Source organism: Myodes glareolus, chromosome 25 (assembly GCF_982192425.1).
Source record: "Myodes glareolus chromosome 25, mMyoGla1.1, whole genome shotgun sequence".
Taxonomy (NCBI): Eukaryota; Metazoa; Chordata; class Mammalia; order Rodentia; family Cricetidae; genus Myodes; species Myodes glareolus.
In genome coordinates, this window is record NC_142050.1 from 30,059,160 (window position 1) to 30,083,369 (window position 24,210).

Genomic DNA, 24,210 nt, shown 5'->3' on the forward strand with positions numbered 1-24,210 from the left:
GGGATCACTGGAGTGTGGGGCTGTCCTCAGGACTATATATTGCCTGGGTCCCTTTCTGCTTACCATGCTTTGCCTACTCCATGATGGATGAACCTTCTGAAACCGTGAGAAAAGACGCCCTCCTTTAAGTTGGTTTGGTTGGGTCATTCGATCACAGTGTTCTAAACTGACCAACACACTTGTGCATATCCAGAATAAAGAACATATCTGTGTGTGTGTGTGTGTGTGTGTGTGTGTGTGTGTGTGTAAGTGGAGAGAAGTGGGGTGCACATGTTTGAGTGTCTGCCTGTTTTAACTTACATAAAAGTGTGCAAGCATGTCAGTGAGGATGCAGAATGGAAATGTGCGCTTGCACACGTGTGTGCCAATATATCCAAAGCTCAGGTTTACGCTGGTGTAACTTCCTGGCTGACAGTGAAATCTCCACACAAACTCTTGCTCTGAGCCCAAGCTGCCTCATAAACACAGAGAAGTTGCCTTGGCATCCTGCAAAGTGCCTCCATGGTCAACTCCTTTGTAGTAAGATGCCTCCTCTTCCATCCAGTATCATAAGTGTCCCCAGCCAGAAGCCATGGTCCCATTGGGACTCCACAGGTTTCCGCCTGCTGAGCCTTTCTTCCCCAGGTAGCTTCTAGAGGAGCTTGGCACCCCGCCCCCACTCCCTTCAGCTGCCTCCTTCTGATTGGGCTGCTTCACTGGCCAGGAGGAAAAGGAGGGAGTCAGGTTTGATGGGTCTGCAGTTTCCTTTCAATCACCCGGTGCCTCCAACATTCAAAGCCTCACGCCTGCCACACATAAAAGAGATTCTAATCACTACACCTAATTAGAGGGAAGAGTACATTGCGGAGAAAAAAATTAAGCAGTGTAAATATAATAAAAGGCAGTAATTAACAGTCCCACAAGGCAGATGTCGGGATGACAGCTGAAGGATGCCGAGATGCATTGGAGCCTTGTCCCCCATCAAAAGAGGCGGAGCTTCGCCAGTGGAAACCTTTATGATGCTGGAGCCCAGGTACAGGGCTGGATTAACTGGGTACATGCAACCCACTGAGAGATAACTCAGTTCCTTCCTCCCAGAGTGGGCTTACAGAAGGATGTCCCGGGGTTCTATGAGTCTGCGACCTAAGCTGCCTTCTTGGGATTGACACTGCTGATCTCTGTTCATGGTAGCTTGGGTACATTTTTCAAAAATGAGCTGTGAAACACACGTCCTTTGAAATCACGGATCAACCCCACAGAATTCCCTTCCCGCTGATAGAAGAGAACTGAGGATTGCTTGCATGCATCATGTGGAGACAACCCAGGTCCTCCCTAGAGGAGACTGGTCACTCCCTACCCCCATCCCCTGCCACCAGAGTTCTGAGTCTGGACAGTGTTCTTAGTGGATAGATGATCGCAGTAGCATATCTGACAGGAGTAGGGAGAAAACCAGAGGTAGATTGCTAGACAGGGTTTTTGGTCCGGGACCCTGGCTAAGCTCAGACTGGCAGAAAGGTTCTGCAGGTCGATACCCGGTCTGTGAGGTTACCCAATGCAGCCCAGTTTGCTGGCCTATGAATGGGAGGCACACACATATACAGCCACACCCACCCTGACTCACACAAGTACATACATGTATACACACAACCTCCAGCACTGCCTGCTATAGCCTAGCTAGGTGGTCTGTAAATGAAAGACACAAACATACGTGTATATTTACACACATAACTACCACCCACTGTAGTTCCACCAGCTGGCTAATGTACTTTCAGATACATATATAGCCTTCAGCACTGTCAAATGCTGCCCAGGTTTGTTGGTGTTGTAAAGAGGCACGTATGTATGCATGTATGTATGTATGTATGTATGTAGATATGTATGTGTATGTATGTATACATATATGTATATATGTATACACACATATTGACTTACATATGTTTGCATGCATACATACCCTCTAATACTACCCACTGCTGCCCAGTCTGCATGTCTGCATATGACAGGTACACATGTGTGCACACACAGACTCCACACCAGGCCCCAGCACCGGGACACTTCATACCTTCTTTGCACTCCAGCGCCACGCGGGACTCAAGGTTGTCCATCTGCATCTGCAGCCGCTTCAGTGTGAGGTCGCTCTCCCGGGACTTGCGTTTGTAGGCGATGAGGACGGCCACAATGAAGATGATGAGGAGACCACCAGCCACTGCGATGCTGATGATGGCGGGCAGGCTGAGCGGGCTGTCTGGGGCAATGTACACCATCCCAGGGGAATACTCCATGCCACCCACCCGTGCCTGTGGACACAGAGCAGAGAGGGGTGGTAGCAGAGCAGACTGGGGAAGAGTTCTAAGTCAGAAGGGAAACGTGATTACCAGTGAGAATCCCCCCCATACACACACCCCATCATAAAAATAGAAGAGAGAGCATGGGCAGCAGAGACCACCCTTCAGCTAGAAAGTGTACCCCTCCTCTCACTCAGGAGGACACAGTCATCATAAGGGAACAGCCCACAGCTGCAGCGCAAACACAGTGACATAACACCAACAACAGACTTCCCTGAGACTCATCCTGCCATCAAGTTGAGAACCAAGACACAGAAATGGCATCATGGACCACCCTACACCAATGACGATCCTTGCCTTAAAGGCCTTCTTGGCCCTAACAGACAATTGATCATCACTCTGTTTAATGATTTGCCCTTGTTGTACCAACCAGAGCAGAGGAAGTGACAATACCCTAGAAGCTGGCTAGTGGGACAGGCACATGGGAACAGGGCTGGGTGAGCTGGGAGGGAAGCTCACAGTGGGTAGAAGTCTCCAGTAGCCTAGCTACAGCCGAGCCACTCCCACCGAGCATCCCTCAAGCCCAATCTGCACACAATGGGATCCCAGGAGCCTCACCATCACTTTGTGCCTGCCGATGAGGTTGGGAGACTCGCAGAGCAGCTGCACATCGGACACTGTCACGGTGCACGGTTTCTCCCCGACCAGCACGGTGTAGTTCAGCTTCACATTGCCTCCAGCCACGGGTGGGATCAGGTTCTTGCCCTAAGCAGACAGGAAAGCCCCCATTTCCAACCCTGAGTCAGGACCTCAGCTGCTGGTCTCTACCATGACTTCCTAACCATTATGCCAGTTGAACTGGGAAAGAGGCCGTCATCAGTAGGAAGTCCAAAGATCTGGTACATGTGTTAGATGTGCTATGTTAGGAATTTGGTCCCCTAGTACTGTAAGAGAAAACGGGACTTTTAAGATGTGGGACTTAATGGAAGATCATGACTTCCCCACATCTTAAAGGTCCCCTCTGGTTCCCTTGTTACATGTGATCCTGCTCGTAGGTTTTTATGAGAACCAAGACTATTACCGGTCTTTCATTTTCTAGAACAATGAGCGAGTTGACGGTTTTTTTTTTTTTGCTCTATAAGTACCCAGCATCAAGTGTTTTGTGATCACAGAAACAGACTGTCATTACAATTGTGATAACAATAACAGAAAACAGACTAATACATTACATATCCTCTCTTCCTCCCAGTAAGAAATCAATAATGGATAATTACTGTGCTATGAAAACTTATTTGGGTTACCTTTAGGATGATGGGGGTGCCAGGCTTGAGCTCCAGGATTCCTGAGGGGCTGAAAGCCTCAAACACAGGGTTAGGATAGTAGGTGAAGTTGGTCTTGTTGAGAATGAGCAGAGACTGGACATTGTCTAGGATGAAACCAAACTCTTCAGGCCTCTCAGTGAGATCTGACTGGTGGTCAGGACCCAGGGCAAGGGCTGGAGCCTGGCAGGTCATCTCAGTAGCATTCAGGACCTCGCAGATCTGTAGGAGTCAGAGGCGACGGTGAGAAATACCTCCTGGGTACCATTGGTGCTACATGGGGTTTATATGCTACTGGGGAGGACGGCACCAGGTCACACTCTTGGCTGCTCACGGATCCCACTCTGGAGCTGTCCCCTCTCTCCGACGTTGCCCAGAGTGAATATAACAATGACTAGGTATTTCCTAAACTGGGTAAGGATGGTAGGATAAGAACGAAACCCAGTGAACTGTGGAAGTGATTGGTCTTTCAGGCCTACAGCCCCCAAAGCTGGACATATGGTCATGCCAACTCCCTTATCCCACCAACCCAGGATGTGGAGGTGTCCCATGCCACCATGAGTCATTGTATACAGGCAAGGCCCTGCCAAGGGACTCACATTGATGTGTTCTTTCCCTCCATGCTTGGCACGGATCTGGGGGTTCTGTATGAGGTCCAGGTGAGTTCCCCAGACAGCGATAGGTGTGTTCCCACTGCCCAGAAAGAAAGAGAAGAGAGTGTGAACCACAGCCATAGGAGAGGCAATGGCCATGACAAAATGGTTATCAGAGTGAGCTATGACAATAAGGATGAGGAAGCAAATTGTGTCCTTGGAGACAAGAATGAAAAAGTACCTCAGAAGCCCAGAGAGAGGATAGTGGGAACCAAATACCCATATTGCTCCTTGCTGAGCTGTTTGTAACACGCACATCTCATGGAGGCCCAGGTTACAGCAGGGGCTCTTAGTTTGCTGAGGCTCCTAGCCTGGAGGCTGCTGTTTGACCCTGAGTCTCCTCCCCGGGTCCTCGCCACTTTTGGTCATGTTCTACAATAATGGTCCCCAGCAGAAGTTCCTGTGTGTAAACACGTCTGTTTTCCATGGCAACTGTGCTTCATTTTTCCTCCTTGGTGGCTTCAGTCTAGCTGAGACCTATGAAAGCCATGGCCCAAGCCCAGACACCTCTTCCAGGATTACGGGTGTGACCTGCTCTGAGACTAGAGTCTCCTGCAGGAGTGACACAGGACACAGATAAGGTGGACGCAGGTGATTCACCTCCGTGTGGTCTTTCCTGTGCTCTGTGCCCAGGAAAACTGAGAGCCTGGTGGGGAGGATGGGCAGCCCTGTGCTTGGCTTTGTCCTTCTTGGAGTAGAGTAAGGAATGGCTTGATTGCTAGCCAACTGAGTGTCATTGGCAAACATCCTGCCGTCTAAAGTAGGGCATTGTAGGTAAACCACTTCTAAGCTTAGTGGCTAGGAGTCTCTGTGCTTACATGGGTTTCTATCCATCTATCTACTTTCCCATCTTTAAATTCCCATTACTTTCCTCTCTCATTGAGTGTGTCTTGCATGCACTCATGAGCTCACATGCACACATATACTTCCAGGTGTACCTGTGGAATTCCTTCTATACACAGCACAGTCCAGGTGAGTTTCTGTATCTAGCCTCCCTGCCCCCAGATTTCCAAGCTGCTAATTCTGCACACAGTAGAAAATGATCCCATCATTGTCCCCAAAGAACACTTAAAGGAAGCTCAAATCCACACACTGTGCAAAGTCCACCCCATCCTCAGATTTCTTTAACCTAAGCAAAATGCTGGCAGTCTAGAATATGTGTCCAACCTCCCTCGTGGCAGGGGCATGACTCGGGGTACTGGTGAGTGCCAGGAAGATGCCACCTTCATTTCTGAGACAACATGAAGGGAAACCGAATTCAATAAGGTCATGAAGGTCCCTGAGTATCACTGCCTAGCTTCTTGAGTGAGTCACAAAGGCCTGTGCCACCTCCCTGAATCACCAGGCTCTGAGACCAAGGCCTGACATGGCTCTGAAAGGCTGTTTCCCCTTCATGTCTTAGCTAAGGACAGCCAATGGCCTTTCTCACCCAGCAGTCAGGCTGGTTCTCTCTGGTCTTCAAGCAGAAGGTGGTTAACTATTTCTGTGAAGGGCCAGGCAGTAAATATTTCAGGCTCCACAGGCCATATGGTCTCTGTCACAGTTACTCAACTCTGTGCAGTCATGAGGACAGAATACAGCCAGTGAGTAGAGCCCTGTGCCAATAAAATTTTATTTATAAAAATTCAGGCAACCAGTCAGAGATGGCCTTCGGGTCCCTAGTTTAAGTTTAGCTCCCTAGACTAGGCTTGACCCTACCTTAGCCAGGGCAGAACACACCTTTATTATGTTTTCACAAACTTCTCCAGTCCCGGGACCCCCTTCTGGCTGGAGCTGACTGTGGGGAGCACTGAGCAAGGGACAGGTGGACAATAAGGTGCTGTGTTGTTAGGATCATCTGTCCGGTAAGCAACAGGGACTAAGCCTGTTCTTTCCGACCCTAAGTATTCGCTGTATTTTCCATGCAGCCCAGAACAGTGGCTTCCCAGTGATCTCCAGGGGCCCTCACAGAAAGGACAGCCTCTGTGGGGCTTTCTCATTCCGAGAAAGTCCTCCAGGCTTGGAAGAGTGGACACTGTCAGGTGCCTACAGCTCCTTCTCCACACTGTTACACCATAGAGGTCCCGTAGTCTCTCAGTACCCAGGAAAATCCTCCAAAGCTAGATGCCCAGGAGGAGCCACGGCTTGCCCTGGGTGAGCTACTGAACTGCTGGACCCCTTTCCTGGGTTCTCCCTAGAGCAGAGTCACAATGTTCTCTTCCATCTCCTGCATCATTTTGCTTAGTACATTTGTATTGGGTGCTGGGGAAGCAGCGAGGAATAGGAGCCAGGCTCTGCCTGCCTGAGTCTGTTATTTGAGAGGAATAAAGGCAAGCAGGTAACAGGGCTGGCGAAGGCCTCAGTCTTCCAGGCCACTGGGATCATAGGCTCACATCAGCAGAGCCGAGAAAGAGAAACTGAAGCCTGGAGGCAGGGAGGAGGCTGAGGGGGTGGGTCCTCCTACCTGACAATGCTCCACTCTGGCTCAATACGCACGATGGTGGGATCCTCCACATACTGAAAGACAAGGTCCTGTCGGATCCTGGCCCTGTCCACCTGCACGGTCACTTTCATGTCCAACACCTCATCAGAAGAGGTGGTGTTACAGATGATGTAGGATGGTGAGCGCCTGGATGGGAAGGCAGAGCATGGGCCTTCAGGGTTGCGGCAATCAATCCCTTCCTTGATGCATCGGGTTTCACAGAAGTATGGGGTGGACACTGTCACAGATAAAAGCTCACGAACCATGGACGAGGACCAACCTTTTAAAAGTCGAGTCCAGTTTCCAAAGATGCCTGGTCTTTGGACTGCCCTTAACCATAGCCCTCGGCCCAATTTTAGCAAATATCCAGCTACGCAAGTCTGCTGAGGTTCTTCCCTCCATGTCTCATCCCGGTTTGTCTGCGGTGAGAATCCTCTGAAGAGAGTTTGGCGGGAATCGGCCCCTTGCCACCTCCTCCCGGTAACTCTGAGTGCGGAGCCCAGTTTTAACCATGCCTGCTGCACTGGGGTTGAGCTCTGCCTCTGCCCTCTTAGGAGTCTCAGTCCCTATGGCAGCTGCTTTGAGCAAAGTTACCCTAACCACCCTCACGGAGTAATGGCTTCTCGGAGAGCAGGAAGGCAAGACTCTGAATCTGTTGCAGTTCTTGTCATAATCTACTCTAAGTACACCTACCTGTCTCTGGGGACTTGGGCTCCGATTGGTTACATCTCCCACAGCACTCCTTGGATGGACTCCCTGTGGCCCTTATTCCAGACTCCTGGCTAGGTAAGGTGTATTCCTTTGGGCTGAAGAGCCCAGCTAGGCAGAGGAAGGAAGGCTTCTGGCCCTTGCTGGCTCAGCCTTGGCTTTCGGGCATCACCTGCTTACAGCACATGGGGTGCTCCTAGGTAGCTCCCAGCAGGAGAGGCACTGCCCCTTGAAGGGGCATCAGCTGCTGGTCCTAAGCTGGATGTTCGGTGGTACCCTCATCCTCTGCAAAGCCTACATACTAGGACACCAGACTGAATGGTGGACAGCAGCGTGACACCTCCCCCACTTTCCAGGGAAGGATGGTCTAACCTCCCCTAAAGAGAGAAAGAGTGATGGCTTTTGGAGGGACTTGTAAAGGTCAGTCTGGGAAAGGGGCAGTTTCTGTTCATCTCTGTGGGATCCCGCATTTCCCTCCCAGGTGGTTCACCTGTCTGGACCCTCACTGGGCCCCGGAGTTACCTGTGGAAGAGGCATGGCTGGTTCCCGAACATCACCACCACATTGCTGCCTGCATTCAAGTTGGTGCCTGTGATGGTGACCTGTGTGCCCCCAGACATGGGTCCCCGACTGGGCTTCAGGTCTGCAAGAGTCAGGGTCTGTGTAGAAAAGAAGAGGACTGAGGCATGCTGGGATAGGTGGAGGAGGCTGGTTCCGGCCTCAGGCAGTGCCCCATGCCCTGCTGAAGAGCCGTTACCTAGCATCTGCTCCTGTGACCTCTGCAAGCCATTTTGTATTCTTGTGTGAACAGAGCTTCCATCTCTGCATGAATAATAGCGGTCACGAGAGCTGCTGTGTATGGATTTTTGTTTTTCGTGACAGCCTTTATCTCTAGTGATATAGACATATGTATATCTATAATTATCCAGTCTGTGATTTTTTTTTTAAATGGCTACTCTTATCTATTTTACGGATGGGATTCAGAGGGCTTAGCTAAGTTCTCCAAGGTCACATGGACAAAAAGTACTGCAGGTGGGACCTGACGCCAGCTCTGGTCTCCAGTCACTTCTTCAATAGACAGAGAAGGAGACCTGCCATTCCCAAAGGTCTCTCTGGGGAACCCCTCCAGTGACTGGAGCATGGGGCCTGTGAAGACTGTCAAGGCCTGTCAAGCCCCCTGCCCTGACTGGAAGTGAGCAGCGGGCTGGGGTAGGGGTGGGGGAGCAGAGCCCCAGACAGCAGGGGATTTGAAGTTGCAGTTTGTTCTTTCATTAGCATTTTAATGGAAAAACTTTCCCTGGTCCCAGGTGAGAAGCCTGTATCTGCATTTAAATGAAGATTTCTCTTTCTCTTCTCCAGCCAAAGCCCCTAAAAGAACTCTGAGTTGAGGTTGAACCCCCTGGGCTCACAGGGCCCTGGGTACTCTCCCTCAGGAGGCCTCCTTTGGGGGCCAGCAAACCCACCTACCCTCCTTTAGGGGCTAGCAAACCCACTCCAGAGAAGGGCACATGGTGGCATTCACCTGGAGACACTCATTGACCTTGACTCTATGTTCCTTGGCTAGGTTTGAAGTCCTGGCTTTGTCACTGAGCAGCCAAGGTATTGGCTATTGGTATCATGCTGTGTGACTGTGTGACTCTGGGCAAGATAGTCAACTCCTCTGGTCACACAATTGGGAACTGGGCCCGAAAGTGATTGTCATCTTCAGGGCCCACAATGGTTTTCTTGTTCAATAAACTATAGTCATAAGCTATTTCCAAAGCGTGACTTGGCCCTACTGATGATACCTCCACCCTGAGTCTGTCCGCTGGGGTCCAGTGACGCCAGGCTATGGGGAAGATCCAGAGTCAAAACCTGGGAAGGACCAGTGCTTGCCTCGTGGCAGTGGTGCTGATGTGGGGACCGGCTGGAAGAGGTCTGCTTCGGGTGTGAGAGGGTGTTATGGAAACATGTTTTAGACTTGTGAGAAACTATTAATTATTCAAGTCATGCTTCATAAATATTTCACGGTGGGTTTGCACGGGAAATCAAAGTCTGAATTATTTGCCAGCTCTTCACTTGGCTCCACGAACGAACAGACAAGAAGGGAGAGGGAGAAGGAGCATTCCCAGCATGGAGACCTCCTGGGACAGAGAGGGTGGCGGGCCAGGCGCCTGATCTGGGCTCTGACATTCATGTGACTAACCCACGCATCAGAGCCTGGGTTGATTTGTGGGAAGAAACGGAAGGAAACCCAAGTTTGTCCCTGAAGCAGGAGAGTGGAGCAGGAGGGTAAAGCCTGGGATGTGAAAGACTGCAAAATTAGTCAGGGAGAAAAACCTGTTAGCAAAGACGAAGGCTGGAAACACCAGCAACTGGGGGTGACTCAGACTGTGGAGTCTCCAGTACAGGCACAGGGGCACTAATGTCTGTAGGTGATCCGTGCACTATTAAAATACTAACACCCCCTCCTTCCATCTGTGGAGACTTGAGCCCCTGAGATACACGAAACTGGAAGAGGAATTAAATGTAACAGAGCAGATGTGAGAAAGCCCAAATGGCCCCCAAAGCCTGTGAAATGAGACATAAAAGTCACACAGTGGGCTCCGGGCTCAGCTTGTAAACTTTCTCCCTGTCCCAGACAGCTTCTGCCCTCGGAAAAGTGTCATTTTCTAATTACCTACTTCTGCCGCTATCCACGTCTGTCCAACTCTTGGTTCCAGGACCTAAGGGTCTGGAAATCACTCTGGATGGTCACTGAACTCATCCTGACACCAAGAAAGGGCTCCCAACATTTCCCAGAGCTCTAGAAGCCCCCAGAGGAGTCTGGGAAAAGCTATCCCAGAACCCCATGGGAGATGGGAGAGGTGTCTTCTCCCCACAAACCTCCTAGCCGAGAGGAAGGCAATGAGGACTCCAGGCTACGCGGACGCATGATCAGAAGGTGAGTCTGTCATTTCCCTTGACGCTGTGGGACTCATGGCGACCTCTGCTTTTCATTTCCACTGGGACATATGTAGCCTCCAAGATTCCACCCCTAAGTGAATATGGGGCAGAGGAAGGGGCTGGGGTCCCCAACATCCCTCGTCCCTGAATGTCTATCCTAGAGGATATGTGGCACCAGGCCATTTCCTTAGAAGGACCCTTCAATTAGTAGAGTGACATGGCTCATTGAGCAAGTGACCAGGGCGCTTGCCTTGTGGCAATTACTTCCATCATTTCTCATGGCCTCTTTACTTACTCCTACTGCTTCCCCTCTCCTCTTTCCCACCTCCACTCCTGTCTTTGGGTGTGAGTCCATGGGTCAGTTTTATGCTAGGGAAAACACTGGCCAGGCAAGTTCTTCATGGAAGTCAGAGGCCCACTTGGACACACACTGCCTACCCACTGCCCACTGCTTCTTCCAGGAAACTTTGCCTGAATACCCAAATTCAAGTACACCTTGCTCCACGGTAGACACAATCCTGCAGGCCTATCTGGGTTTTCCTGGGTGGGGGGAGAAATAAAAACCATGCCAGCTGAAAAACGCTCATCAGAAAGAAGGAAGAAGCAGCAGAAGGGAGGAAGGAGGGAGGGAGGGAGGGATAAAGGAGCAAGACTTTCTAATGTCAGCCACGTGGACTCTCTGCAGATCTAAAGTGGAAAACGGAAGGATGGAGGCCGGGAGATTTCTCCCCCTTCCCCACAGCTGTGAGCCAGGCAGCTTTGCTTTGCAAGCCTGGAAGGTTCAGGAGGGACTTGAGTGGTTGGGGTGAGGCCTGGGTGAGGTATGGGAAGAAGACTGGGGACTGGAGGGACTGGAGGTGGGGCTGGAATGTGACAAGGGAAATAGAGGAGGCCTATAGGTGGGATTAGGTCCGGGACAGGCGAAAAGGAGGAAAAGAAGGTCATGAGGTGACAGTGGGTGGGTGGGTTAGCATAAGGTCTAAGAGGGGGTAGGGGCAGATAGCGGGGCATAGTGGTGAGGGTGACTAACGTAGAAAAAGGCACCACATGAGATGAAGGTGATGTGATTGTCACCATCCCATGAACGACACACAGATATCATTCCCATTTTACAAATGAAGGAACTGAGGCACAGAAAAGTGGGTCAGCTTGTCTGAGTTTTTCCGCTTAGGAAGTGGCTGAGTCTGGGCACCATTCCCAGGAGTCACCCTGCTGCTTGACCATACAGGAGACGCTGGGACCCAAGGGCCGGAACAACTTCCTGAAGTTATACAAGGAGGCACGGAATTTGGATCTAGGTCTCTGGGGCACCAGGCTAGGCTCCTACTTTGTTCACATGGGGTTCCCATGAACACAGGTGACGGGTGGAGGCCCTGCTCTGCATTGGCAGCCATAAGATTTGCTGCCGTCTGCAGCCAGGTAGGCCAGTGGCATCCAGGACTCACCATGAAATAATAGAGCTGTGAGGAGCGGGCCATGAACTCAGGTCGGCACACAGCCACACAGATCTCCACGAAGCCTGCGTGCTGGCTGGGCTTGGCCTCTCCCATCTCACACACGATCCTGTAGGAACAAAGGGGAGAACTCGTGAGCCACAGGACTCCCAACCATGGCCTAGGCCCACAGCAAGCCCAGAGAGGCTGGCTGATCTGCATGAGCTCAACAAGTGATCCAGATCTGGAATCTGACCTTAGGCTCTCAAGTCTCTTCCTGGGAGATCCTGCTCCAAGCATCTGGGCTGCCTCAGTGATGTGTGTCTGCTCCCAGCTGTCCCAAGTTTTATGCCAGGAGAGGAGATGCTTCCATGTGTGTATATTGGTATAGTTACAATATAGTAACTATATTATAATATAGTACAGATGTGTACGTGTGTGTGTGTGTGTGTGTGTGTGTGTGTGTGTGTGTTCCCCATCTCACAAATGAAGAAACTGAGACACAGAAAAGTTAGGCAGTTTGCCCACATATGTATATGTTTAACATCATGGAATCAAAACTATGGACTCAACCAACCACAGATCAAAATTACTACAAAACAGATTACTATCTATATTGTCTATGTGCAAGCTCCCTTTTTTCTTTCTAAAAATGATATGCTTATTTTTATCTTATATGTATGACTTTATGTCTACATGTATGTCTGTGTAACACATACATGCCTGGCTCCCATGGAAATAAGAAAAGGGTATGAGACCTCCTAGAACTGGAGTTAAAGATGATTTTAAGTTTTCAGGTCAGTGCTGGGAACCGACTTGGGTTCTCTGCAAGAGCAACCAGTGATCCTAACCACTGAGCAATCTCTCCAGTGCCCAGACTTACAATACAACAAAATGTCTATTCATCTAACATTTCTGTTGAATTACGTACAAGTAATGGTGAGAGGATTTAATGTATGCACGAGGATGTTCGCAGGTTGTCTGCAAGGACTCTTCTATTTTACAAAAGTCACCTGAGCATCACAAATTTGGGTATCTTCAGAAGGTCTTAGAACCCATCCCCTATGGGTACTAAGAAGATACTATTTACATACAAGCACATATACTTAAACATATACACATATTCTGTATGCATGTATAAAACATGAATGTTAAGACACACATTTATGATTATGTACAAGTTTATATATTTGTATGCATAAACACATATTTTTAAAAGATGCACATAAAATGTAGCATAAGCGCTGTTCCAAATACCAGTTTGTACTTAGCAACATTTCATGTGTTTTCATCGAGCCTCTACATGCATCTACTTGATTCTTCCTAACAGCTTTGTAATATTATATGCTTGTTTAGACCACCATTTTGGTAATAATCTTCTTATTATCTTGATGGGCATGTAAATATTCTGATCTTTCTCCTACTTCAAAACAAACAAACAAACAAACAAACAAATAAAACAGCCAAATAGGCAACATACAGATACCTAAATATCATGTGTTTATTAGAACAGACTCCACAGGAGGGAATGCACTGACTAAATAGTTTATTTAACATTAATAGGGCCCAATAATGTTTACTAAAAGCTGTACCAATCTGCATTTATATCAATAGTCCACTACTTTAGCTAAGACTATATACACAATCCATTGAAAGTTTTTCCAATATACTACAGAAAAGATCACGTTAAGTCCAGTGGTTAATACAGAGGATACATGTGCTCATGTGTTCTTTCCTTATTTATATACTGCCTTCTTTTAATATCTCTATTAAAGACCTCTCTCTATTATGCTGATCAATTGTCCTTCTGTGAAACCTTCTTGACTAGGCATAGTTTAACTTGTTGTAAGCGCTGCAATTATTTTCTCCTTGATTGTCCATTTGCTACCTGCGTTTTAACTTGGTTTTCAGACTATTCTGCTGCACTAGCTTGGAAAAGCATCTATGTGGGTAAATATGCCAATGTTTTGCTTTTCCATTTCTACCTTTGGAGTCCCATGGAATTGTTTGTTTAGTTGGTTTTGGTTCAGTTTTATCTTTCATGGTGCTGGGGAGCAAACCCAGGGCCTGGAAAATGTCACATGAGCACTCTGTTACCGAGACACATCCCTAACCCTGCAGTTTCTGCGTCTTGTGTTTCTTAAAAAAAAGCACTGAAGAAAGGTTGTGTGTGTGTGTGTGTGTGTGTGTGTGTGTGTGTGTGTTCTGTATAGACAGCATAATAAACACTTGTTTGGTGTGGGAAAAAAGACAGATGGACTCTGGCTTTTCTTCCACAAAAATAATTCGAAGCTGTATTTTGTTTGATCACCTGTGTATGTGCACAGATACCTTGCACAGATACCTTGACTAGGTATCCATCTGTGATTCACTTTAACTTACAAGATCTGGCTTTAAAATGGTATGAAAGTGATTCATAAGTCTGTCAGCTCTTGTCTACAATTTCATACTTTGAATTTTGATCTTTTCTTGAGCTAGCCACATATTCTATGATACTCTCTGTGATGCTGGCCGGTGGCAGAAAGCTTCAGGTCCCTGAATGTCATGGACCACAAGAAGAAACAGCATTGGTAGCTGGTTAGGAATATATAACAGTTTCATCTTATGCTGTTTTCAGCTTATAAAGAATTAGTTTATCAAGACACAGTGCCAAGGACTAGGATTGCATCTTAGTGACAGAACACTCGCCTGGCAATGCACATGGTCCTGGATTCAGTCCCTTCCATGTCCAAAAGAGATGTAAGGTTGAGGAACATCTGTATAATAACTTTTTGAACTGATAAATCCCCTACTTTTAGATATATCATTGTTTCAGAATTGTTTCTATTATAAATTAAACTGAGATAAGCATTGTTAAAATTTTTTGCTAGTCTTGTTGTTTAGGGAACGTTCTAGAAGCATATTAGATAGTCTTAAAGACTATGGGGGGGTGTTACTGGGGATTGAACCTGGGGCCAAGTGTTCTACCACTGAGCTACATCTCGGTTTCATTTCTCTTTTTCTTCCTCTTTCTTGATTTTGAGACAGAGTCTCACTTAGCTGCCCAGGCTAGCCCTAAACTCACTTACTCTAGCCCAGGCAGGAATTGAGTATGAGCTGCTCCTGCCTCAGCCTCCCATGTAGCTGGAATTGCAGAACTGTATGTAAAGTGCCAGCTAAGACTTCTGGATTTTGTTGTCGTTGGTTCTTTTGGGAGAGCACATGGTATGACTGTATGTACGTGCTATATGCATGTGATGCATGCATGTGAATGGGTGGGTGGGTATGCACACGGCCAGAGCAGGGCAGTGGGTGGGGGCTTCATGCCACCACCCTCCCCTTACTGCCTAGACAGCGTCCATCCCTGAACCAGAAGCTTACCCTCTTAGCTAGGTGAGCTCCCAGGAGCTGTCTGCCTGCCTCTGCCCCTCAATGCTAGTGTTATAGGCACATGCAGCCATATGGAGCTTCCAGCTAAGACTTTTTAAATCTTAAATGCGTCCAAATGCCTTCCTTAAAGTTGGTCCCAGTTTCTCACCACAAGTAAATGAGTCAATTGCATCTGGGGCTTATTTTTATTTTTGTTTTTATTGAGATAGCATCTCATGTAGTCCAAGCTAACCTCACACTCACTATGCAGTTGAGGATGCCTGACCTTGAACTTCTGACCTTCCTGTCTCTACCCATCTAGTCCTGGGACTACACCTGGTGTCTGCCTTGTTGGGGACTGAACTCAGGACTCTCTGTGAGCTAGACAAGCGCCCGACCCACTGAGCTCCATCTCTGGTCTCCGGAGCTCTAACCTTTGAAAAGTGTTCTCCATTGCAATTTCATGTCTCATATGAGTTTTTGGTTCTTTGTGCATTGCGCAAATTATACATTCATGCTCTTTGCTCATTTCGTGATAACTGCCTTTTATTTATAAAGCCTCTTTATCTGTTAATAAAAAGGTGTCTATTAACTGTGACGGGTATAACCATATTCCCAGCTCTTCGTTCACCTTTATTTTCCTCACACTGATTTCTGATGTATACGTTTTTAAGTTTTATATACTCAGAACCCCTAATCTTTTCTTTATGTTTCATTTTCCAGCTCACGCTCGAAACATCTTCCCCTTCATGAAATCAAATGAATTTGCACCTGCATTTCCTTCTAATCTCTCAGTTTCATTTCTGTGCCCCTAACTCTTTAATCTACCTGGAATTTATTCGGGTGTGTAATGTGAACTAAGGACCCGATCTTCTTCTCCTGGTGTTACCCAGTACCCGTTTGCTGAAGGATCTTCCCTTTCCTTGTTGATTTGAACTGTCACCCTCATCACACACTGAATTCTCGCATGTCAGGATGCTTGCCCCGAGCATTCTCTATCACTCCATGGATCTAACTGATACCACGGGGCTTTCATCATTGGGCTTTACAATAACACTGCTGATGCCTGCTCTGTGGCCCGGGCTGTAAGCTCCCCGACATTGTGCTCTATCAGCAGCAGCTGGCTCTGCTTTGATTTTAGAAAACTCTCAGAAAAGTGTAGGTGCCACAGATAGATGTTTGGGTCACTAATAGATGGTCGGTGAAGGGGCTGATTCCAAGTCATCGTGGACTCTTCCGCAATCTGCTCACTACAGATGATGTGGAGACACCCTGATGGAAGTCAGGAGGAATTGGCACATGCGGCATCTCTGTGGTTCTGAATCCTCCGGTCCAGCAGGGCACTGCCTGACCTAAGGGAGACCCTGCCAGTAGCCCACGTGGGATGTTCATAGGACAACTGATAATGTTATAGTCTGGGTGGCACAGGATGGAATACAGATTCCACTACGCTGGCCATCATTCCATAGCTTTTTGCTGGGCTGGAAAGTGGTGTTTGCCTATTTACCAGGCAAGGCACGGCTCACTAGATCTCCTCCACTGGGTGGGTTAAGGGTCAAGGTCATCTGTGGAATGACCCTTTTGCGCAGGGTTCGCAAAGAGAAAAATTAGTCGAAGAACCCATAGGCCTGAGAATAAGTATGATATTTCATTTTCAGCCTCCGCGTAGGATAGCCCAGGGCTAGCTTACCTGTGGGGAAGCTCATGGAGAGTTAGAGACAATAGAAGGAATTGAATTCACACTCCCTGGAAGACTTTAATTTTGCTCTTTCTCACCTCTTCCTCTCTGTACCTCCCCCCAGTAGTCAGCAGTGGCTTTCCTTGTCTCTACCCCTGTTATTTCCCATCCTTGTCTCTAGCTCCCTAGTATGGCATCTCAGTAGTACATGAGTTGTATCCTATGCCCCCCTCCCCGCAACTTGACTCTGAGTTTTCTATTAATCAATCAGTTCTTACTCTGCAAGTCCCAAATCTGAAACATTTGAGTCTTGATATGGCACCACCAATGGCAAATTTCATACCAAGAAACTTTATTTGGTGATTATTTAAAATACTGTGTAAAGTCACCTTTGGGCTATGTGTATAAGGTGTATATGAGACACAAATGAATATTGTTAGACTTAGGGCCCCTCCCCAGGATATCTCATTATGTATATGCAAACATTCTAAAGTCTGAAGAAAAAAAAAATCCCCAATCCAAAACACTTCTGGTCCTAAGTATTGTGATTGTGGCGAAAGGGCATCTCAAGCCTGTGCTGCCACTTCCCCCGGCCCTTCCCCTTTGGTTGCCTCCACATCCCAGGAGGCTCTCACTTACTGTTCTGCAGGGATGTAGCCATCCACCAAGGGCGTGCACTCCACACCAGCCACCTTGACATGGGAAGCAATGTCCCGGAATTCCAGGCCCAGGTTCTCCCCTCGGATGGTGACCTTGGTGCCCCCTTCCCGAGGGCCCGTCACTGGGATGATCTGCAGAGGAAGAGAGGTGATCCTTCAGGCCCCAAGGAGCATCACTGCCTACTTGCTGCAGAGGCCAGAGCGGGCATGGCCCTTTATGCTTCTGTGCATACTTCCTCAGCAGGTGCAGAAGGTGTGTGGCTGTCAATGGGTGGTATCCTTGGGTAAAGAGGTCTGTGTTTCTCCATGGCCCTGAGAGCCATGTTCAAAGCCTCTGGTCTATCTTCCTATCTCAGAGAAGACGAGAATATGACAGAAATGTTACTACATACTCCAGAGAAAATCAGGATGGATTTCTGGCACGCAATACAACCCTCTTAGCTGCCAAGAACCACTTGTACCTAGGACCATCCCATCCATTTCCAACACCAAATGTCTAGTCTGCATAATCACAGGTTGCTTCTCTTCACTGAAAGTCCAAGGCACTTGCCATACTCCTTCCGTGACAATCTCTATTTAGGTTGAGTTCCCCATTCTTCCACCCAGCCCCCCTTTTGACCTTAAGTCTCCAAAAGCAAGAGTTGTCTCCAGTTCCCCCTGCCCACCTTTCTTGTCAGTGTTGCAGGCAAGACAACCCACTAATCTCTCTTCAGAGCATTTGGCAATACCATTTATTTTCCTTCCTTGTTGGCTTGGTTGCCATGGAAGAGGTTTTAATTCAGACTTTACACTGGTCAGAGTGACTGTCCTCTCCTCCAGAGATGTCACCGTGGATGTTAATGCTCATAATTAGAAGGTAGGGATCCGTCAACTAGGACCTGGCTTACTTAGTGGTATGGACTGTGGACAGTGAATGTCATCTAATTGTTACTTCCCACAGTGAGGCCTTCTTCTGTTCCTGGTTCTCAGAGCGCTACACCTGAAGTGAGGTCCCTGAGGGAGGACTTGGATGGCAAGAGTCTCTAGTTTTTTCTAGAATGTCCCACTACCCCATTCTGTAAGGGTTACAAACGGGGCGCTGTCCTGGATGGTTGGTAAAGTTGGAAGAACCAAAGGCAATAGACTGGGCTGCCCTAGTGGCAGCTTTTCTAGGGGGAGACTGCTCATTAACCAAAGACCAGCAACTTCCTTCCTCTTCCATATCCCTTAATGGACACACGTGTTAGTGAACAAGGATGCTTGTGATGTGAGAGCTTATATGAACATGTTCCCATTACAGTGGGGAAATGGGCCCGTTTCTGCTCGAGTGAGGTGGGCAGATGTGTGGAAGGCAGGGAGAGAGTACTTAGGTTCTCCCCAATGCTCGCCCAGATGGCGAGTCCCCAGTGCCTCCCCAGCACTTGGTGGGGGTGCCAGCATGAAGTTCCAGCCCTGGCTTGTCATCCTGTAAGAGGGGTTATCTTTGGACCGGTCCATGGTCCCCTGGAGGGGTGGTGCCAGGTTGGAGGCAGTGAGTCGCCCCTACCCTAGGGAGATTGTTTAATTTGTCACCTCTTCCTCTGATTTTCTTGGAATCAGGCCAAGGAGAAAGCAAATATAGCTGAGAGGATTCAGTGCATTGTGAGATGCCATGTGCCACAGCCCCAGGGATGTGTAGCTGGTACCTGCGTGAGGGCAGCGGCTCCACAGAGGAGGTGCAGGATGGGGAAAGGTAGGGATGCAGGAAAGCAGGTTGGAGGGCATTTCTCTGTCCCCTGCCCAGTTCTCCAGCCCGGAAGCTACCATACACAATGGAGTGAAGTGGGGGCTCAGGGAAATCCCAGTTTTGAGATTACCATCACCAGGAATGCTGAAGATGGAGGATCTCAGGTGAGGGATGCATTTGGAGGTCACCCTGAGGTGGCTGAGGGGGGGTCTATCATAGTAGTCAATACTGTTTCTGCTCAGATCCACCCCAGTGGCACAGTTTGTAAGGAGTGCATGTCCCGTCACTGTGTAAAGGAGAATGTGAATCTAGGTCTCGAGATTTGGGAGACAACACTGCTTTCTTTATACTCTTGTTACTGTGGCTCTGACACTACTCTCTCTGGTAAAGGAAGATAATAACCTTGGTCTTCACAGGTGTGAAGGGTTGAACTGTGCTCGCCACCCCACCCCTGCCACTTCATAGGGGGAGGTCCTAACTATGATCCTCCCTCCATTCATAGGGGGAAGGTCCTAACTATGCTCCTCCCTCTATTCATAGGGGGAGGTCCTAACTATGCTCCTCCCTCCATTCATAGGTGAAGGTCCTAACTATGCTCCTCCCTCCATTCATAGGGGGAGGTCCTAACTATGCTCCTCCTTCCACTCATAGGGGGAGGTCCTAACTATGCTCCTCCCTCCATTCATAGGGGGAGGTCCTAACTATGCTCCTCCCTCCATTCATAGGGGGAGGTCCTAACTATGCTCCTTCCTCCATTCATAGGGGGAGGTCCTAACTATGCTCCTCCCTCCATTCATAGGGAGAGGGCCTAACTATTTTTGGCTGATGGTTACAGAGGTTAGGTCTATCATGTGGGAAGGCATTGTAGAGGGCTTGCTCTCTGGTAGCAGGAGCATGTGGCAGCTGCTTATGGCATGGTATTGTCCATGCAACAGAAAATTCAGAAGGAAGCTGAGCTCTAAATCTCAATGCTTATCCTCTAGGGACCCATGTCCCCCAGCTTGGTTCCACTTCCTAAAAGGTTTACAGTCTCCTAAAACATAAGCACCACCTGGGGACCAAGTGTCCAAACACATGAGCCTGTGAAAGGCATTTCATATTCAAACCACAATATCCCAGTACCTCGGAATGTAATTTTAGGCAGTGATAAGTCTTTACAGAGATCATTAAGCATAAAGGAGGTCATTAGTATAGGCTTTAACCCAGGGTGATCATTGTGCTATTTAAAGAGAGAGAGAGAGAGAGAGAGAGAGAGAGAGAGAGAGAGAGAGAGAGAGAACCAGAACACATAGAGATGTGCATAGAGGGAGACATGGAGGGGGCACACTTGACATCTAACCTCCTTTGGAAGCAACCAACCCTGCCAATGCCCTGATCTTGAACTCCTACCTCCAGGATAGTGATACTTTAAGCTACGTGGTTTGTGATGCTTGATTACAAAACCTCAGGAGCCCAATATAATAGGACTTATGAGCCTATTAACCAGGGATATGAAGGGACTGTGCAGTCTCCAAAGCACTTCACATATACACAGTCTAGGACCATGGTCATCATTGCTTGACATGGAGTGGGAACATTAGCAAAACTGAGCAAAGCTGGGTGTGTCCTCCTGATTGACAGATGCATGCATATACAGCTGCTTACTTCCTCCTCTTTCCCCTCTTCCCCATCAACCTCATTCTCATAAGGAGCATCCTCCAAGGCCAAGAGATAGTGAGCACCTACTGTGTGCTAAGCCCTGTTCCTGGGGTGATGGGAGGATTATATTAGATGGGATCCTAATGTTGGGGAATAGACAAAAGGAGACTTGTATTTCTCTTCCATTTTAAGAAGAGAGCAAGGATCTCAAGCTTGGTGGAAGAATGCCTTAGGTAGGCCAACCCACCCCAGTCAGAAGTAAGGAATGGACAGGAGATAGAACTGCCCATATAAACCCCAGCGGCAGTAGTTCCCTGTTGAGACACCCTTGGTAATGTATTTTAACGGTGATGAGCAAGACGGATGTGGAGGAGGCTGGTGAGCTTCCCAGGGGTGCTACAGATGCTGAGGAAGTACATGGTTGACAGGATGCCTCCAAGCCAATCCCTGAAATCCCCTGTGGGACAGCAGGTGCTTGCACTCACTGCATAGGTGAGGCTGACAGAGCCCTGCACAGTCCCGGCTGTGTCTCCACCAGCTGAAAGCTTTGCTCTGCCCTGGTCCCCCCTATTCTCCACAGTTAGACTCTGGACCTTCATGCAGGTCTATTTCTAATTGTACAGCTTAGGTCTTATTGGGGCAAGTTCTGAGGTCTCTCTGCTGGGCTCTGGCCCCTCCAGTGCAGCTTCTGGTGAAGCTTCTTGTGATCTTCTGTCCCCTGGGTTATGGAAAGTTCTCTGAACCTAGCCTAAGCATCCATAGAATCTATAAAGGAAGATGAGAAATGCCCAGCCAGTCAGAGCACCCAAATCTAACCGGTGACAACAAGGGTTGATCAACACCATAGCCAGGCATTGTCTTTAAAGCCCTGGTCCCTAGCAGGCTACAGAGTGGCTTAGCAGCCTGGAGTGAGCTACAGGCCTGGCAGCGGCTTACCTCTGTGATCCGAGGATTGGTGCATTTGCTGTTAGCTCCTGACAGTTCCAGCCACCGGCTCTCGTGGGCAGGGCAGTGCTGGCGCAGGGTGCACTGGCCTGGGCTCTGGCACCAGCCACACTCGAAATCTGGGTCAGCCTTGAGGCACAGCCCACAGCTCTCACGCATGGCCCCGCACTTGTAGAGGTAAACTGTGGAAGACAGGAACAAGAGGTGCTTTGGGATGGGGATGGACTGAGAATGGCTACAGGGAAACTGTGGGTCCCCATTTGGTCTCAGCCATCCTTCCATCAAGCTCCTGTCACTCCGTCCCACCTCTGGGAGCCACCACAGTGGAGAGCCCTGGGTCAAGAATGACAGGGAAACATGAATGGAGAAGAGCTAGGTCTGCAAAGGAAAGACTCAAAGCCTAAGCGAGATTGACGGGTGCTGGGAGGTGGAGATGAGATGACCACCCACAAACGCAGTGCTGCTCTGCTTTCTCCCTCTCTCCCCTGCCCCACTCCCACTCCTCACGCCTCCTCTACCGGCCTTAGCCTCTTCACACCTTTATTCTGAGCCGGGTTGTCAATGTTGAAGTGCCCGTTCCACACGACCGTCAGCCCCACCGGCAGGTTGTTGATCTCCATCCCTTCATAGGAGTACTGCAACCAGAGTGGGGGAGGAGGTGAGCAAAGAGAAAAAAAGACTGTTACAGAGATCTCAGTGGAGACCTTAGCCTGGGGCCCCATAGAGCACACAGGGTTCAGGACTAGCCAAGACTGTGCATGTGTGTATATTCTTGAATACAGACACATGTATATGGTCAGACAGAGGTGATGAAGGCAGGGAAGAGGATGCTGACTGAGAGATGCCAGGTACAGCATGAAGGCTCCATGTGTGGCAGCCCCCGCTCTGCTTTCCACTACAGTTTCTGGCCAGTGAAGAGCAGGGCAGTGAGCAGAGGAAACCCAGCTTGCCATGGGCATCAGTGCTAATCAGTACCTGGTGCCTTATTATTATTATTATTATTATTATTATACCAGCAGACTTCCCTGTCATCGCGGGTAGGACAGAGGAGTGGAGTTGTGACATACTCTTCTGTACAGGAGGGGCTAAGGACTGGCATTTCGTTGAAAAGATTCATCCCCTGGGCTTGGTTAGAAGTTAGACTTGTAAATCCAATGGGCTGTCTCAGCCCAGAGTCAAGGGTTGGAGGGTCTGAACTTCTGTGGGTGTGGGTAGATCTCAAGGGAGATGGTAAAAAAGTGTCCCTTCTCCAAGATGGCTGTAGCACTTCCAGTGATCAGGAGGGGAAATCAGCCACAGATACTAGACATCCTGGCCTGGTGAGAATTTCAGGGACTGGAATCCAACCCCCCGTCACTGGGCAAGAAAAGATCTGTTGCTTGTTGTAGAAGCTTCTAAAGCCTAGAGAATTACCCCACGCCCCGAGTTACAGAATAAACTACACGGTGAGTGTGCTGGGGGGTTCTGTAACGAGCAGTGTGTGTGGTCAGGCCTCTTCAGGTTTAATCCTAACTTTCAAATATTTTAACTTCCCTCTTCCCAGCAGCAAAAAACCCAGCTCAGCCAGAAACACTTGGCATTTCCTGGAACCGCGGGAGATGCTCCCAGCACATTGCTGACCCTCTCACTCAGCATATCTGCGTCTGACACCTGCTGGATACAGAGGAGAAAGCAAAGGCTCCTGGCCCTGAAGAAATGACAGTAGAGGCTTTGGTTCAGTATGACTGTGACCTCCAAATCTGAGAAATATATTGAAGAGCCCCCAACAGTTACCTGAGGGTTTAGGGTTAGGGTTGCACATGCATACCAATGATGTAGGCATGATTCAGGCACAGTAAAAATAAAAAATAAATAAAATACAATAAAAAGTAGAACAATCACAACACACTGTAAAGTCATATGCATTTTCCCCCTTTCCTCCTCTCTATCAAACTAGTAACTTTGTATTTGTTAACATGGTAACCAAAAGCTTGCATAGTAGCCTATATGCCTTTAACCCAGCCAGAAGTAGGAGGATCTCTGTGAACTTAGGGCCAGCCTGGTATACACAGTGGGTTTCAGGCCCACCAAGGCTACCTTGTCTCAATAAGCTAACAAAACTAGCATGATAACCAAGTTGTTTACCTAAGTAACCAACAGTCAGGTAGTATATATGGGATAGATACAGGAGACAAACACTTGGATCATTTCTGCTATGCAGGAAAAAAATGGGGAGGAGTTAATTCCATTTTCAAACTATTTCTGGGATTTTCCATTTAATGATTTTTGATTGTGGTTGACAATGGGTTACAATGAAAAGTAAAATTATAGGGGGGAAGGCAACTACCCAGGGACTGAGCTATGTGTTCCGTCAGGCTGGGTTTTGTTTAACAGCTTCCCCTGAGATTGGAACATTGCTTTCTGCAGGGAAGCTGTTTAATCAGGAAGGTAATCAACTCAAAATAGCATCAGGAAGTACCTGAAACTAACAAGAT

General features: G+C 48.5%; 1 protein-coding gene across 1 annotated transcript in view; it reads right to left on the reverse strand.

Annotated features, from left to right (window-relative positions):
- Positions 1-24,210, reverse strand: part of Plxna4 (plexin A4) — a 454,827-nt gene that overhangs the window by 52,043 nt on the left and 378,574 nt on the right. The window contains exons 11-20 of the mRNA XM_087901814.1: positions 22,275-22,371; positions 21,728-21,918; positions 17,429-17,580; positions 11,776-11,893; positions 7,928-8,064; positions 6,680-6,844; positions 4,183-4,276; positions 3,566-3,805; positions 2,883-3,029; positions 2,042-2,276 (exon numbers count right to left, since the gene is read on the reverse strand). Of these exons, the coding sequence (XP_087757940.1) occupies positions 2,042-2,276; positions 2,883-3,029; positions 3,566-3,805; positions 4,183-4,276; positions 6,680-6,844; positions 7,928-8,064; positions 11,776-11,893; positions 17,429-17,580; positions 21,728-21,918; positions 22,275-22,371 (1,576 nt within the window). The remainder of the gene's footprint in view (positions 1-2,041; positions 2,277-2,882; positions 3,030-3,565; positions 3,806-4,182; positions 4,277-6,679; positions 6,845-7,927; positions 8,065-11,775; positions 11,894-17,428; positions 17,581-21,727; positions 21,919-22,274; positions 22,372-24,210) is intronic.